Source organism: Polyergus mexicanus, unplaced genomic scaffold (genome assembly GCF_030449975.1).
Source record: "Polyergus mexicanus isolate NDT 795.1 unplaced genomic scaffold, iyPolMexi1.0 SCAF_17, whole genome shotgun sequence".
Lineage (NCBI taxonomy): Eukaryota > Metazoa > Arthropoda > Insecta > Hymenoptera > Formicidae > Polyergus > Polyergus mexicanus.
In genome coordinates, this window is record NW_027223337.1 from 6,864,669 (window position 1) to 6,882,595 (window position 17,927).

A 17,927-nucleotide genomic window follows, 5' to 3' on the forward strand; every position below is an offset into this window, starting at 1 on the left:
ACCGACTATGCAAAATGCCTACTTGACAAATTGAAAAACTCAGTATAAATGTTGTTTTCTTTTAGTTTGTTATGTATACATTCTGCATAAAATTTATAAAAATGATTATAAATTGAAATAAGATCTGAATTTTTAATCTCATATTCGCATTTAAATTATTTTAATATTCAAGATGAACAACACGTATTGTAAGCGAGCAGTTTATGATGATCGATATGTATTTTTTTTTTTTTTTTTTTTTTGTGAGATCTATAGATTTGCATTATAGATAAACAATTTTTTTTTTTTTTTTTTTTTTTCAGGAAAAATTCCAAGTCGACGGAAACGAAGCGAGAGGCTGTGGACGATGGCCGCTGCGCCTGTTGCTTAGCACCATTCTTAATCAATCGCGGTGTGCGTTGCAACGATTGCGGCGCTAAGTCCTGCAGAAAGTCCTGTTCCCGTTGGGACACATCGGATAACGCTTGGCATTGCATATTCTGTCATCAACGAAGGTCTCCCTAATACATTCATACTTATCGTAATATATTGTTCATTATTTATCTTTTACACGAGATATTAATGTTATTCTAATTTTTAATTATTTTCTCGCAAAATTATTTTTTATTATCAATGAACAAAGCGTATAATTATTTCCAGATATTATTGCCTTTATTTTTAATATTTAATATTGAATCAAAACAGCTTCAGCAGTAAAGATTTTCTTTGATTTTTTTTTTTTTTTTTTTTTAAGATTTAAAGATAACGAAATTCTTGATTTCACAGGGTGTGGATAAAGAGGAATGAGAAATGGTTCGAGAATTTCGGTGGCACAACAAATGAGAGAGAGAAAGAGGAACTGCATAGCTTCTTCGGTACTGCTAAATCGCGAGTCTACGTTGCAGGTAATGTGTAAAAATATTGTATAAACTTTTTATTGTTCAATCAAATATATTTCTATGATCTGCGATCAAATTGTCATAAAAATTTTATAATATCTGACATAATTAATGCATCTTTATTGTGTTTTTTTATTTATAATTGGTTTATTCTTCTAATTTAAATATCATTATACTTCAGATCTCTTTAGCAATCCTAAATATTTCGAGAGTATGATATTTCGTGAGACGATGACATTATAATCGGCGTATTTGCATCTTAATTAATTTAATTATTATTATTTGCTATTTTGTGTATCGCACGTTGTTTTATCCGTGATTGGCGAACGTCTGTCCTTGTTCCAAGACGGAAAAGTCGCGTAACGGAAGGAGACTGACGTGAACAGTAAGAATGGCTCGAAAAGTCTCTCACGACGATGCTCATTGTTCTGTGCGCGCCGCGTGATCCACCGCATGAATTGTATCAACGCGCTCGATCGGGGAAGAGCACGAGCGAGAAGGTTTACGTGCGATCCCAGATTTGGAAAGCAACTTTTCTTCCTTTCGCGACGAACGTGCTGGTGGATTGTGACAGCGGCAAAACGCGATGCGCGTTTCGAATAATCTCGCGATATTGAGAAATGTGCGAGATAGCGAAATGTGATATATATATATATACAATATATCAATCAAACATTGAAAGAACGTGATTCTACGTGAACATGACATCCGCGATTTTATAATGTAAACTTGTGTTGAGAAATTAATATAAGTTTCAAGCGCGTTCTTCTTAATTTTGACAATTACTTTTATTTATTTATTTATTTATTTTAATTAAACAATAATAAAAAAATTGTATTCGCGAATTTTTTGCGTCAAATTTCTATATCAAAAATAAACTTTCTATGAATGTTCAAAATTATTCTCCAGGACATGGAGTCACGACGAACATGGAGATTCAGGAAAAACAGGAAGAAAAGCGCATGGTGCATATGATCCGAAACTTTATCGAGAAGATAATCGAGGGTATCATTGATAATGTGGACGACACGTCGATCGATCGACTCTACGAAAATTCCGAATGTAAGTGTATTCTACAATATATATTGTACCTAAAAATATAAGGGACAGTAAAACTATAATCAGATTTTTTTTTTTTTTTTTTATTAATTTCAATTAATTTCAATTAACAGACGACAAATTTTTGGAGGAACATCGTCCGCCCATGATTACCGCTTTGACTCGATTGGCTACATGTCTGGAAACATCTCTTATGAGTACGTATACTATTCATAACTATTTAATTTAATCGATACTTTTTTATTAATCGCATTAAAGAGAAACAGAGTTTTTTTCTATTATATTGAAATTTATGATAATAATTTTTAGACATTTTCTCAAAATATGTTGCGATTTATAAGGGGCATAGTAATCATTGCCTTCAGTGCTAAATCCATTTTCATTGTTGCAAAAAGTTACTGTTACAAAAAAAAAATATATATATATATATTTGATTTCATGTTCATATTGTTTCATATCAAGTTTTTGCAGTGAAATCTTCAGATATAAGTACCGTGACCTGTATTTCTACATATATTTTATGTTTCGAGCTCGCTCATACACGTTTTATTCTCGCATTATCAGAAAAATAATTCGGTAGATGTCGTATAAATTTCAACAGCTCCACAGTACATTTATAAACAGCGCATTCATACAGGATGTTTCTTTCGAAATACAACTAAGATTTCAAATTGGATACGTAATATATTTATGATATAATATATTTATGATTATCATAAATTATTGTATATAAATGCGCTACTGGTTATAAATGATCGAAATTTTCAATAAGCGTAACATAAATGTATAAAATGACTATTTAATTAATTAATTTGATAATAATTAGTATCTGTGAAGGACTACTGTAAGACTATTAATATATTGGGTTGAACGAAGAGTTTGTGCCGTTTTTTCGGTCTTCGTCTGTTAGTAAAAGACGGCACGAACTTTCCGTTCAACCCAACATGTTTCTTCTCCTTCAAAATGAGAGAAAATCAATTCGATTCTCAAACTTGTTAAACAACCGTCAAATTTTAACATGAACAGAACAACGCGATCGACACCAAGTACAATTCACGGATAAATCTTATGGTTGACACCGAGTGTATTCTCGCCTCGATCACGCACACCAGTGATTAACCGCGATAATCCTGACGAAGACAATGCGTTCCGTTTCGCTTCAACCCTGGCTGCCGTTCTCCAGGCATTTTAATCATTATAGCTGCGCCCGCGACATCTTGACAGTGAGATTACGTAAAAGACACTGCCAACGTTCGTAATTATCGTAGCTCATCCTCCTCCTCTCACTTGGCTCATTCCACGCAATTTTGCTTTCCCACGGCTAGCGCGACGTGATCCCGTTAAACACGAAAATCGACTGTTTCTATCGCAGCGAAGAAAGTAGATTGCAAATTCGTTATCAATGAGCATTCAGAAATCGAAGCACCTAGATATTGCGAACAGAAATCATGAGACGTTCATTATTTATTGTCCAAAAAGAATCGTTTCTTTACCCGCTAAAAAAAAAAAAGAAAATTTTTGCTAGAATAATTCTACAATTTCATTGATTTATATAGTATATACTACATTTTTTTATTATATTAAACATTATGAAATCTTATGATTGGATAGATCGTATGGTAATGTAGCATTACAATGCTACAATAAAAAGTTTATTTCTTTTGAGATAATATATTACTATATTTTGTCAGTGATATAGACATATATATAGACTGAGAAGAAAAAAAAGTTGTTGACTTGACTAAATTCGTCCGACTAATTATTATTTCTTTGTATTTCTTTAATTGAAATATTTATGTATTTAAATCAAATATACGTCATGTTAGGTTTAATGCGTCGTATTTGATTTAAATATTTCAATATTTCAATTAAAGAAATACAAAGAAATAACTTTTTTTTCTCAGTGTATATATAATATAACGCATATAATATATCTATTTAAAACTAATGATATGATATTTCGTATATTTTATTTTTAAGATTTTATTTTTTATATTTTTAAAAGAAACATTTATGTGTGCGTGCAGAATCTATATAACGTGTGTACGTATGTAGTTCAGTGCAAAGTCGATAGATTGTGCACGCTGTACCATAACGATATACGTTCCCTTTATAAAATATTTGATCTATAAAATTTCAAAGGCAATTATTCATAATAGCATTTTTAGTAATAGCAACTGCAAATCTTTCAAGTATTTTTAATATATTTGATATAATACAATTAATTAGCAAAAAAACAGTAGAATTGCAGTTTTACTAAAAATAAATTTATGCAAATAAGTATTAAAACCAAATTTGCATTATTAAATATCTTCTTAACATGATTTTATCGTAAGAAAATATGTACGTATATATATTTAATTATTCTAGCTTAAATCTCAGCTTCGTAGTTTTCACATACACAAACACAAATCAGTTTGGTATTTATATTCAAATTTAAATTACTTCTCCAATACTTTCTAATGTCTGTAGCAAATTATAAGTAATACATCAGAATTTTTTTCAAATCTTTAAATATCATAGAAAACTTCAATAAAAAAAAATAAAAAAAAACTGTTCTATATACAGGACTTCTTATATTATATTCAATTGGATGTGTTATAAATTATAGAAAAAATATTCCGAGAATCCTATGCGCGATCAGCTTTGTTACTTATAATGGCATGATAATACGGACGCGTTAAAGAAACATTTAGACGATTCATAAAGTAGATTCGAAAGCCGATCGCTATTTAACGACTGGCTCCCGATGGCGAAAGTTGAAACTTGGACAAGTTAGTTTCGAAGATACTTCAAAGGTGATCGTAAATATTCTTGTCAAAGGCTCAAAGATTCTAGAAATACCGACTTCTAGTAATTGCCTGCTTGATGATATTAAAGTTCAATAACATTATGCAACAGTATACATATTGAATTGATATTAAAAGTAATTGATTTTGAAGAATTTCGAAAAATCTAAACATTACTTAAGATCTTAGAATCAATGCAAAATATAAATAATTGAAAAGATAAAACAGCAAATAAAGTCCACGCTTTCTGAGATTCAAGGATTTAATTAATTATGAAGCGAGAGGAGTTTCGAGTTGTCTAACTAATTTTTTGCAAAACTGTTTGTAGCGAAAAACATTTAATCGTCATTTATAACACGAAAAATCTGAAACGCAGAATCTTACAATACAACGCTTCTTTCCGAATGAATCACTGCAATTTCTGACTTGAAGGAGAGATTTATGATTAGCTGATTCGCTAATTGAAGGAAATTATAAAAGAAATAATGAATAATTGCAACGCGATCTTGTCAAATGATAATCGTTAAGTCTGATTCATTCGAAGAATATATAAATAGTCTCATTGAAATTTAAAAATCGCCAATGTACTAAACATGCAGATATTTTTTCACCTCCCCTATATATATATATATATGTGTATATATTTCTTTTGTCTTCAAATAACTAAATCGATTAATAAAATAATCTATATTTTCAAATATCGCATATTATTAAATTTATAAAAAAGAATTATTTTTATAAATTTTTCGCGTAAATATATTACCGAGAGATCTGCTTTTGAAAATTAGAAAAAAGATGTTTTCTCTTTTTCATCACATCTGTATTCAAAATCGCTTATTTATTGTTTCAAAAATTATTCTCCCCTCCCTCCCCCCCCCCTCCCCGAGACATTCGCGCAAAATAAAATTTGCTGAACATATTCTCGCGCGTTTTCATATACAATACTATGCTTTCCTCGTTTCTCAAAATGAGATCGCATCACCATTCTGTAATTGACTCTTGCAATCGCGTCTTATCTAACCTAAGTAAAGTCTTTCTTTTATATTTGCGAGAACAAATCGTTTATGAAATCATCAGTTTTGAAGTCAGTTTCTGACAATTTTTCAAAGAAAAAAAAAAAATAAAGAAATTCACCTTTCATGCCAATTTTATCATACTTGTCTGCGCAATAGATACATCACGCGCTCTTTTACGACTATCACTTTTAATATCGGCGCAAATAAGCTGTATAGAAGCTAATAGAAGCCTCAGACATGATATATAGTTTGTCAGTCGAATTGTATGTCGTGTTGATTATTATTACCGCGATTATCTTAACAAAAGTCTCATAACAGCGATAAAAAATGAATATGAATGTATAATATATAAGCATAAAGTCCTTGTTTACGTTTAAAAATTCATTATTTGCTTCACATATACATATATATAGACAGGTTTGCTTAATGTGTATATGAACAAATTTTAAATTTTCTATTTAAAAATATTCACCCAAATTTCAATAATAATAAATATAATGGAATATCGGCAAAAATTGCGTACGTATGTCGGTTATTCATACAATACATAAGTTGTAGAGAATTTATAGTTCATAACTTTATGGAATAATTTATAAATAATTTTTTTATATTTTCGGTCGTTATTTAAAAAATCAATTATTATAATCCATCAATGAAACCGTCGATTGCAACATTATACATTTGTCCATTTTGGTACGTTTTATATTGTATATAGGCTAGCTCCAACACACAGCAAATCCACAAGAAAATTCAGGTCGACAGTAAAAGCACCTAGGCAACATTCACAGATAAGGGAAACGAGTTTCGCGACTCTTCCGCGAATCGAGGTGATATTTACGCAGTTACGATCGATTAATTCGGTGCCGGTTACTGAATTTACAGAGCTAAAATCGTATCCCCGTCGTAACTAAAATCATAATAATTCCAACCTGCTCGAGGAAACGGTATGGGATTACGTCTCGCGAAATTCGAGTAATTACTTTTGCTTTCCGTCATGCAGGCACGAACAGCTCTTTTCTTCAGATTTCATTTGAAGGAGAGCTAAAAAGCCGCTGTCGCATGACTGAGTAATACAATAGATATAGAAATGTGTCTATCAGCGCGATAACATTTGTTAGACCATAACGTGGCGAACGCAAACGACCATTGATATCGCTACATGTCTGGTATCGCTCCAATTCTTTGACTACACACGAGTCGTGTGGCTTCGTGAGCTTAAGCTCGTACATACGTCGTGCTAATAATTGCAGACATTTATTGTTGAATTTTTATCATAATCGAAAAGATATCTTTCTATCAAATATTCTATAAATATCCTATAAAAAAAAAAAAAAAAAATTTTTTTTTTTTTTTTTTTTCATTCAAAGTAATCATCCTAGGAGAGTTAAAATATCAACATGTCGAAATTAATTGCGAACCGTAGGTGGATTACAGTTTACGGTGGGCCTAATTTCGAGACTTGAGCGACCGTAATTAGCGATAAACGGGCACCGTGAATGCGGGCCATCGTGGTCCCACAAAACCGGGGGCCCCCGGGATCCGACGACGCGGCGCGGCGCGGTGTGCGATTTCGCGATAGGAGCGTGTGTTCTCTCGCAAATACGACCGACTCCCCACTTATAAGAAGCCATAGGTCGTACACATCGTCGTCGCACAGGTGGACGAGGACGAACGACGGGCGATGTGCGTGTTGTCTTTGGATTCAGTCGCGAGCGAGCGGTACGAGAGAGCGCGAGTGAAATTTCGCGCGGCCTAAGCGCGCGGATTAAATTAGCGCGGTGACGGAAGGAAAGGGAATATACACGGGGTGTACGGTGTACGAACGCACCGCGCGAAAAACGAAGTGACGGAGGAATGGCTAGGTGTCTTTTGACAAGCGTGACAGCTGATCTTTAACCTTCGGGATGATTATAATCGTCCGACTTTGCTCACGATGAATCGGTATAATTATCGGAGGCAGTCTGATGAAAATGTATGAATGTGTTATGAGGAAATAGATGAATTGACAGAGATTAACAGATGTTTGTTATATGTGAAATTAAATTTCTCATTCGAAAACGTAATATCATTTTTCGCTATTATTATATTTTCTCGTAAAGAGAGAAAGAGAGAGTTTGTTTAAAACGAGATACGTGGATGCTATCGATTAATTTTTTTTTGGTAATGATCATGCATTTTGTCAAATCTAGGAAATTTAAAATGTCAGATAACGAATAACTTCCTCAACCTTTCCATCAATTTAAAAATTCAATGTAAAATGTAAAAAAATGTTGTGTAATTAATTTAACAATTTTTAAATATATTAATCTCGCGATGATCACAGAGATTAAATATACAATTGTAGAATCTATTATTTTATTGTCATCGCTTATTTCTTCAAGATAGATAAAAAGAAAAAGAGAAAAATCTCGCGTACGATGCCTTCTTTTATTTAACAATCGCGTAATTATATTGATTGTGTCGGTCTTGCACGAAATATCTAGAGAAATATAAGTGATCGCATCTTGGCGATTCACGATTGGATAAAAAATAAAAAAAAAAAATAAAAAAAAACATGTTTGTAATTTGCCCGAGAAGTCGGGCAAACGTTATATTAAAGCATCAAGGTTGACTCTAATTACGACGGTACGATAAGAGCCGATATCAGCCGCGGAAGCAAAAAAAGAATAGATCTTCTCACATTGGAGAAATCAATTCGAAGGCCTTGAAACGCGCTCTGAACGTTCCTGGTACTTTTGATCCTACGTCACGACGCGCAATCAATCTAACAAACGAATGATTTGGTTTTTGTAATATAAACGTAAAAAAATTTTGTGTTCGTAGAATTCAGATTAAAGTAGAACCATAAGAGATTAAAATCTATTGTTCGTGTAAAAGCTCTTCGTCTTTGTATAAAAGCTCTTAAGTCGTGATCGTAATTTTCTGACTAATCAAATTGAATCGTGATTGTAATTTTCTGACTAATCAACACTGAGTCGTGATCGTAATTTTCTGACTAATCAAACTTTATCTTTTATATCACATAAAAGCATTTCTGTCTTTAATATTCAAAATTTTGATTACTCCTTTAAGAAGTAAAATTAATTCTTGACTTTTTAGTGTCATTTAGTTCTTTGGAATCTAAAAAAATGTCACGACTGTAAAACATTTATATTTGTAAAATTAATTATTTTTTTGCCATTTTCGTAGCTTGTATGAAAAATAAAGATGATTTTAATCATCATCAACGCGCTGAAAAAAATTCAATTGAAAGTCGCGATCTCATTTTTCAGTTTCAAAGTATCTAGTTTGTTCAGTTGTATCACGCGGTTGATAAAAGATTATTATGCGTGACGATAACAAGAGCTAAATAAGATCGTCCTTTTTCTTGGCATACGAGAATCCTTTCTGCGATTCATCCTAGCTAGACAGCAGCATCTATTGAAAGCCTATCCATGCGACCTCATTCATTAGATGATTAAATTAATTTTTTATATATCTATAAAAAAATTTTGGAAAGATGTAAAATTGAACTAATACGACTAATCGTTCGATTATGTATTATTACCAATTCTCGATAATTCTGATTATCAATATTTTCAACTTATTTAATATATTTTTTTTAATAAATTTGCTACCTAAAGAAACGCTGTTAAAAGAATTCTTAGAAATATTTTTTTGCCGGGATGTAAAACTATATTTATGATATTAAGATATCATTTTTCACTCTGTTACTTGTATAATTAATTAAGTTTTACATCTTTCCAAAATTTTTTTATAGATATATAAAAACTTAATCTAATCATCTAATGAATGAGGTCGCATGAATAGGCTTTCGAATGCTACCGTCTAGCTAGGATGTATCGCAAAAGGATTCTCGCGTGCCAAGAAAGAGGATGATCTTATTTAGCTCTTGTTATCGTCACGCATAACAATCTTTTATCAACCGCGTGACACGACTGAAAAAAATAACTAGATACTTTTAAAATGAGAAATGAAATCGTGACTTTCAATTGAATCTTTTCAATGCGCTGATGATGATGTTAAAATAATTTTCATGCAAACTACGAAAATGCTAGAAATAATTAATTTTACAACTATAAATGTTTTACAACCGTGACATGTATTTTTGAGAGATGTGCTCCGCTCGCCGAATATAAAGTTTGTACACTTGTATCATTCAATATATCTCTCAGAAATGTCTGTTATTTTCTTACATTCATTTAAAGCGCTTATCTAAAGAATATTTTTGAAAATACATGATGTTGAAAATCAAAACAATTGGCAGCCAGCTCTGTAAAAAGTTTAATTCCACTTTCTTTAATTTGAAAAATATCTATGACTAACGATTAATAGGAACTGAACACACTGTATAAAAATGACACAAAAGATAAATATTCGTTTTCCATAAATAATTACGAGACTACCTTATCAAGTATGACTCACAAAGTTGGCTATTTATAATAAAAAGTGATGTAAAAAATTTAATATTAAAATAAATAAATAATATTATATAAAATAATTAATATTGGGATAAATAATATAAAGAAAAATATATATAATATTAACATTTGGAGAAATCTCAAAATCGAAAACAATTAAAATTATCAATCAATTAATTTTTTGCAGAACTATATTGTATGTATATTTAAACAAATATTTTATAATTTAAACTGATTATCGCAAAAATTTTAATTTCTCGCATTAATATTAACAGACGATTTTACGTAAGAATATTTATGTGATATTTCCATGCATATCGTATGTTTATTTGGCATGCAAACTAAAGTCATGCGTACGAAAAGCATCGGAAAGCGTGACATACTCGATCATGTACGTTGTACGTCATAAAGAGATTTCGATCGCGTATAATACCGAGACGTAACGATAATAAAGATAATAATAAAAAAGTACGGAAGCGCGTGCAGGAGGAATTTCAAAGTTCAAATATTAACAACGTCAAGCTCCGTTGCTTCACCATTTGCTATGCAAATAAGAATATTAAGGTTGCTCGTAAAAAAAGAAAAAAATAAATAAATCGACATTATCGCACAAGTCTCATCAAAATTAATATATCAAAATTTTAATGTTAATTAATCCTTGGTACGTGGTAAATTCGGTAGTATTTGCTCCAATCAAAGTATAATTCGTGTCATCGCCAACTCATTATTATCATTTTATCGCATGATATATGATAATTCTTAACTCGGAATCGAGGCTTACGATATGAAATCTTTTTGCAGCTTTATATTTAATCTTAAACGCGAAACAATTTTACAATGTATGGATTTTTCTTGTTTAAAGTCGAAAGTAACTATAAACTATATATCTCAATTAGTTTCTTATTAATTAAATAATAAACATTAAATTTCTGCGATTTCTTCAGAATCTATTTTCGTTATAAGTTTCTGAGAAGAGCATTGTCATATTTTTCAAGAAATTACTAAGGAACGTCACTTATTTTCAAATCGAAAGCAATTTTAAAATTCGCCAGGGACATATATGATACGCCTCACGAAAAGAGCATAGTTATCAAAAGTATCATGCATGCAAGAAAAAATAAAGTCTTATGTCTGACGAGCAAATGACAATCTCGTTGATAAAGGTATGATGTGTGTAAGTGCCCGATTCATTGTTAGCTTGTCGCATTCATTGCATTCGGAACTTTTGTGAAGAAGTCCCGGTAGTCGAGATAATATAAAAGAATAGGAGAGAAATAAAGTAACTGCGATCACAAGTCGGGGCGATATGATGTGAAAGGTGCAATTCATGCAACTGCAGTGTATCGAAGAGATGTTAACATTGATTGGTGGTCTGATCGTCGCCTATTTCGTCTATCTCTTGATCATAAAGAAAGATGGTAAATATCCTATGCTAAACATTTATTTTTCTTGAGTATATTCGAAAATTGGCATATCCAAATAAATTCTATATGTTACTATAATATATAAATTTTATTACGGCTACATTATATGTATTGTCAAGTATTATTTACACACACACACATTAATAATTTTAATGATTTTAACTAATCAAAAGTACAAGAAACTAAAGTTAAATGAACAAGCAGATTCAAATTGTGCAATTTGATACAACGAGTAGAAATTAACTTTATTGAACTATATGCAGTAATCAATATTATTCATAGATATGTGTGTGTGCACATATTTGAACATACAATTTTTGTTATCGTAAAATATCGTTTTATAAATATTTGTTACAATGGATATGCGACACGTCGGTATGCTACAATCTTTTCGCCGCAAAAATCTTTGACTTCTTATCTTCTTATCTCTGAATAAACTATAGATAGATGAAGAAGAGCAATGATCATTTCTTGCAACATAATAAGAATATAATAACCCGATATAAAATTATATTATAATGTAATATTCAGCGAGCATATATTAATTTTATTAACTATATATTTCTAGCATTTTATTTTTTGTTTTATCTGGAAATTATTTGTAGTGTAACGCACGTTATCGTTTTTTTTTTCATTCAATCAATGAATTTTCGCAAGTAAAACTCCGATTTTATTTTATATATACTTAATTATCTTTCTATTTATTTATTATATCTATATATTTTTTTCTTAGCAAGTAATGATCAAATAGTGAAAAAATGCAGCAAAGATATTTAAATATTGATATTCCACATACTTTTTTCCACTTTTTTATGTTTTATTTTAATATTATAATATATTGTATTTCATTTTCTTATTCCAAACTGTTACTATGCCCACTAAAGTACATCTAGATGTATGAATTCTTTTTCTTTTTCATTGTGCATCAACGATTTCGAACTTTCGCACGGAAATATGTTCTCGGGTCGCACATCCTCGCAAGAGATATCGTCGTTTTCTCTCCACGCAAAACTGATTCAGTAACCTCGTCTCGAAATCATTGAATGCAATAGACCATTTATAACATTGCGATCGAAGAAGAAGAAGAAAAAAAAAAAAAAAAGGAAATGCCTTGGCGCAACGGTTTTACGATTTCCGTTATCCGGATTTTTGCGGCATAAGTTCGTGCTATATTAAGGCTTTACCGCTGTTGAATGAACGTTGAATTTCTCCGCGAAGAGAACGAGTTTCCCACATAAAACACGCTCGTTACCACGTTTCAGATAGAGTTTATCCACCAATTATCCACAAATTATTCACATACAAATAGAAAAGTATCTATCTGTAAACCAAATTGTTATTTTATACAGTATTGTTTCTCAATAGCGTGATAATTGACGTTAGGTTCGTGAGAAAGTCGATGGTATGATTCTTCTTTCAAATAGATACTCTCGTAAAATAAATTGTATGGTAAACATATTAACAGTCGTGTTTCCAGCCAAAACTAAAATTGTTGTAACATAAGTAAAACTACATAAAGAAAATTAGCATGGAAATCAATAAGAAAATTTATGTAGAACTCTGAATCGTAAAAGTCTCTACTTGATAATTTTTTGACGTCGATCTGTCATACATTAATGATTAATGATATTGACGGTTGTTATTTTGACATCGTTCTTCTCTTTGCAAGCTTGACATTAAGTTGCAGTTACGTAAACGATGATGTCAGTCAAACTTTATTTTTCTAGTCTGAACAGGATAAAAAAAACTCGAATATCTTGTATTAATTATGCATGATGATTGTTCCTTTGCGTCACGCACGCTACTGGAATATATCGTTTAATAGAATCGTACGAGGAAAGTGAAAGATCGATCGAAGGCCAATGGCGATGTCACTAGCTTTATCATCATTAACGAATCTCGAGAACACGATTTTGCTTGCTAAAGCAATCTTTCTTGCATGCCGGTTAATAATATTGTACATACGACTTATGTTCAAAGCGGCAGTCGCCGTCTCGCGCGCGAAATACCTGTAGTCGACCTTCACCTTCTACGGCGTGAGATCAAGGCTGGATGGTCTCGGAAGGATGATCCCTGGATCGATTATGCGTATGGAAGAAGCGTCTGTGTGATCCACGACGTGCCGAACGTGTGTGTGATTCGCGACTGTATGGAGAAAGAGAGGGAGAGAGAAAGCGTCGCCTCACGCAGTTGGCACGCAACGTGTTTATTTACAAATTGTTCCACGTAGCCTTGGAAGGATTATTATAATTTTCTCTCTCTCTCTCTCTTTTTCTCTCTCTACGCTATCTATACACATATACGTATATAGGGGTATCGCGAATAATATAATAATACATCTCTCTTTTCGATCAGATTCCTCGATTAAAATCTGAATCTTATTTTGTCAATAATTTTTTTAAACAAAATTTTTATCACATGAAAACTTGAAAAATTTACATTTGAAAATAATTGAAGATCATGACAGAACGTTCCCGTTTTTGTTGGTAATATCGAAAATTTTCAAAATTATAGAAATCTGATTTTTCGTTTTCTTTAAAAGTCTGAATAGACTTCTTTGAGAATTCTAACAATTATTCTAAATACAGGACTAAAGATCTTTTAATTTTCCAATTTTCGAAAAAAAAAAAAAATTGAAAACTTTCAAGAGTCGCGAAAGTATATACTCTTCTCCCTGTCTCATTTTAAAGATTAACAAGTTGAAGTACATCGCGCAATCATTCATTTAAAATCAAGCAATAAGTATAAAGTTTCCAGAATACAGATTATTTAGAAAATAAAAATGGGTGAAAATACAGACGGAGTAAAAATCATCAGCGCAAACGTGATCGCCGATAAAAAAAGCGTACCTCGAGTTTCCCGCGGAAAGAGTTCAGGAGGTCAGCGCGAATTTCACCTGCGACGCATGATCCGCACGTCGAGCAAGATGAAACGCAAAAGGTAGATGCAGAAAAGGAGAGACGCGATGAAGCCGCGAGAGAATCGTCGACGAGAGGAGGAGCGGTCGCGCGAGTATGTATCGTCGGCAAGGTCGCGTCGGAGAAATTACGAGGGAGATGCGGCGGCAGCCTGATGGTATTTGCGACATGCTGCCGGCCGCCGTATATCGCCGTTATCTCGCCCATAGCTCGATCACGCCGAAGAAAGTCGATGTCGGTGAACTGTCCGACAGTCGTTGGAAACTTTCCGTGGAAACCGCGATCGATCCATGGGATCGTCAATCGATCGCGAATCGATAATAGTGGAGTCGCAAACGACATAAAATAATATTTCTAGTTGGAAAAATTACCATTTTTTTTTTTTTCGTTCAACAAAGGATTTCTTCTTTTTTTGATGGCAACGTTTTGAATTATTTTTTTATATTAATAATGGGTATTATTATATGGGATAAGGATGTAGTCAGTTATATTGCCAATATGAAAAAAACATGATCTACGTCGCTCTGTCGTCAAAGTCTGCAGCAAATTCATGGAAATTGGTGCGTTTAAGCTTCTGGTATAACCAGGAAGAACTTATGTATAGATTGTAGTTTATATCGTAATTAAAAGAGATTTTATACGCGTAATGTAAGAAAGGGGTAGCTGAGAATGTTGAATGCAATATTGGAATTTAGAGATAAATCGAGGATGAAAAGATACATTTTTATGTATAAAGTCACAGTAGATTTCATTCGATGTTTCAGATAAACCATCTATGGATTCGCCAGCTACGGCGCACGCGGCTCTCAGAGAGATCGTCGAGCGAGCTGTCGAGGAAGCTCGGAAGTTACCGGGATTGGGTGCATCTGCGGATACCGAGCATTCTCGAGAAGGTCGCCCAATCGCTGATCATAGTTACGAGGACCTTCTCGCTACCGCGATACTCAATAAGGTTCCTTAGATATGCTAGAATATTTTATCAATATATATCTTACACACACACACACATATATACAATTATTACGCAATGTGAAACGCGCCTCATACTTTTTACGCAAATTATCATCAATAAAGTACGTTTCAAATCAATCTTCGAATAGATCATGAGAGAAAGAATGTTTTCGGGCGCATAAAAATTTTAATATTATTTATTATTAATTAAAGTGTATACTATAGCCTTTTAAATTGAATATCATTAAATCTACGGTGCGCATTTTAGGTCGTCGAAAGATTCCAAAGAGAACGAGTGGACGGCAACAGCAACGTACTACATGACACAGATTCGCCCAAGGCAAAATATACCACGAGTACGTAGAATTTACTTAACATATCGCGTATAAAGTATGGGATGTCGTATTTACGAAGACTGTGTTCCTCTTTCAGCTGAAAGCGAGCATGGCCTTGAGGAAGACTCGGCGAGCTATACGTCCTATCGTCGCGAATGCAACGGTAATCGTAACGTGTCGATCAGACAACAAAATGAAGATAATCGGGAACCGGTGTCTTTTATGGTACGTACGTCGTGATCACGATTGCATTTACATACATATTTTTACACGGCGAAACGCGGAACGTAATGTCATCAGGATGCGGTCAAAGATGAATATAAGATTATGTAATATCAGATTTAAATTTTTCGCACGACAATATAATACAACATATATAATGGATATAATAAAAAATATTATTATATCATATTTTATTTGAAAGAGAGCGACAAATCGAATCGATTATTGTAGATGGAAGAACGAATAGAAGAGGTAACTACGATCACATCGGATGATGATGAATCTCGAGGCAACGATGTCATGGAATTCGAATGCGCCCGGCGCGTTCCGTTTCCGGAACTCGGAATGGATATCGTTGACCGTCAGTATCTCAATTTTCATTTAGAATATCATTTACGTGTATAAAAATATACAAAATTATTAATAGAATAAAGTGTGTACGACTATATATTTATATACTTTACGATTAATTTAGTAAAGTCATGTACTTGATATACGATCGTTCGAAATTTGAAAGAACCATTTCGATTTTTGAACAATCGTCCAATATACTCTCAACATTTTTTTTTTTTTTTTTTTTTAAATTATATGTATGCGGAAAATAAAAATTTTTTACAATTGTAAATTTCTAGCATAAAATACGAAATTATATTTTATCGCGAATTACAAAAGTAATTATTTATTTTTTATGGAAATAGCTCCGCGAGAGTCGTCGCCATCGCCATCGTCGTCGTCAGATTCCTCAGATTTAGATCGCGATGAATACTCGTTGGCCAGGACAAAACGTCATGTTGCTGATCGCACGATGGATCTAATCTCGCCCGTCGAATCCTGGGAGGACAATTGGTTATTCCAGAAGAAAAGAACTTGCCGAACACAGTCGGACGCGGTAGCTATGTTGGTACCGAGTTCTAACGCGAATTACAAGGCTCTGATCGGCGACAGAGATGCTGAAGACACGTCAGATTTATCTGAATGTTCCTCTACAAAATCCGATGAGGAGATCGAGAAGGAACTGATGGAAGCTATTAACAACGTGATCCCGAGAACTCCCAGGACATCCGAATGCGATGCAAAAAATAATCAAACGGAAAATAATTCCAAAGTGCCAAATGTTAGAAAAGATGAGATCGACATCTGTCGAGTAGAAACAAAAATTGAAAAAAATTTGCGTGAAGAAGTTTACGAACATTTCGATGAGAGAATTAATGAAAATTTCTTGAAATCTTCGGAAATTTCGGAAAAGAAAACAATCGAAGATATAAATGATGAAGAGAAACTAAGCGAAAGTTCCTTTGCGTTGATAACGGCGGCAAAAGGAGAAGACGAAGCCAAAGAGAAATTTAAGGATACAACCGATTGCGGCGAAAGGATACTGGCGATCACGGTGGAAAATTCTGCACAAAAGGATACGCAATCTGAAAAATCGAACGATCGAACGGGACGCGTCGCTGACGAAAACGAAGAACAACGAGAAAGCGAGTATACCGAGCACTACGACACGGCGATCCAGAGGCATTTAGACAGTCTGACGAAAGTCGAAGTTTATTCTGGAGAGAACGAGTTGACTGACGAAACGAGTGAAACGATGAACGACCAGTTCAGAGAATTAGAAAACAACTCGATTGAGAAACAAGAAAGGTAAGATTCTCGAAATATCTTTTTTTCTAAGCATTAATTAATTGTAACTTATAATTTCATTCGTCAATTATAATTTCATCGGTGAAAAAAAAAAAGACAAATTACAGTTTATTTTTTAAATATTTTATATAACTTAAATTTATTCGAATATATTATTTAAATGTATTTTTTTTTTATTATATGTATTTTTTGTCAATCTTACTTTTGATCTTTATTTCTGTTTTTTTTTGTACGTATCTAATTTGCAAGGATACAATAAATATGAATAAAACG

General features: G+C 32.7%; 2 protein-coding genes across 3 annotated transcripts in view; one reads left to right on the top strand and one right to left on the bottom strand.

Annotated features, from left to right (window-relative positions):
• Positions 1–17,927, bottom strand: part of LOC138940739 (choline/ethanolamine transporter flvcr2b) — a 53,349-nt gene that overhangs the window by 25,378 nt on the left and 10,044 nt on the right. The window contains exon 1 of one of the 2 annotated variants that reach the window (XM_070309893.1): positions 13,597–13,717. The exons of the other annotated variant lie outside the window; for it this stretch is intronic. The gene's annotated coding sequence lies outside the window, so the exon portion shown is untranslated. Of the gene's footprint in view, positions 1–13,596; positions 13,718–17,927 lie in introns of those variants that run through there. 2 annotated transcript variants of the gene reach the window in all.
• LOC138940740 (uncharacterized) overlaps positions 1–17,927 on the top strand; it is a 36,177-nt gene that overhangs the window by 10,088 nt on the left and 8,162 nt on the right. The window contains exons 2-10 of the mRNA XM_070309895.1: positions 303–494; positions 766–884; positions 1,788–1,940; positions 2,051–2,134; positions 15,270–15,457; positions 15,725–15,812; positions 15,889–16,016; positions 16,245–16,374; positions 16,712–17,654. Of these exons, the coding sequence (XP_070165996.1) occupies positions 303–494; positions 766–884; positions 1,788–1,940; positions 2,051–2,134; positions 15,270–15,457; positions 15,725–15,812; positions 15,889–16,016; positions 16,245–16,374; positions 16,712–17,654 (2,025 nt within the window). The remainder of the gene's footprint in view (positions 1–302; positions 495–765; positions 885–1,787; positions 1,941–2,050; positions 2,135–15,269; positions 15,458–15,724; positions 15,813–15,888; positions 16,017–16,244; positions 16,375–16,711; positions 17,655–17,927) is intronic.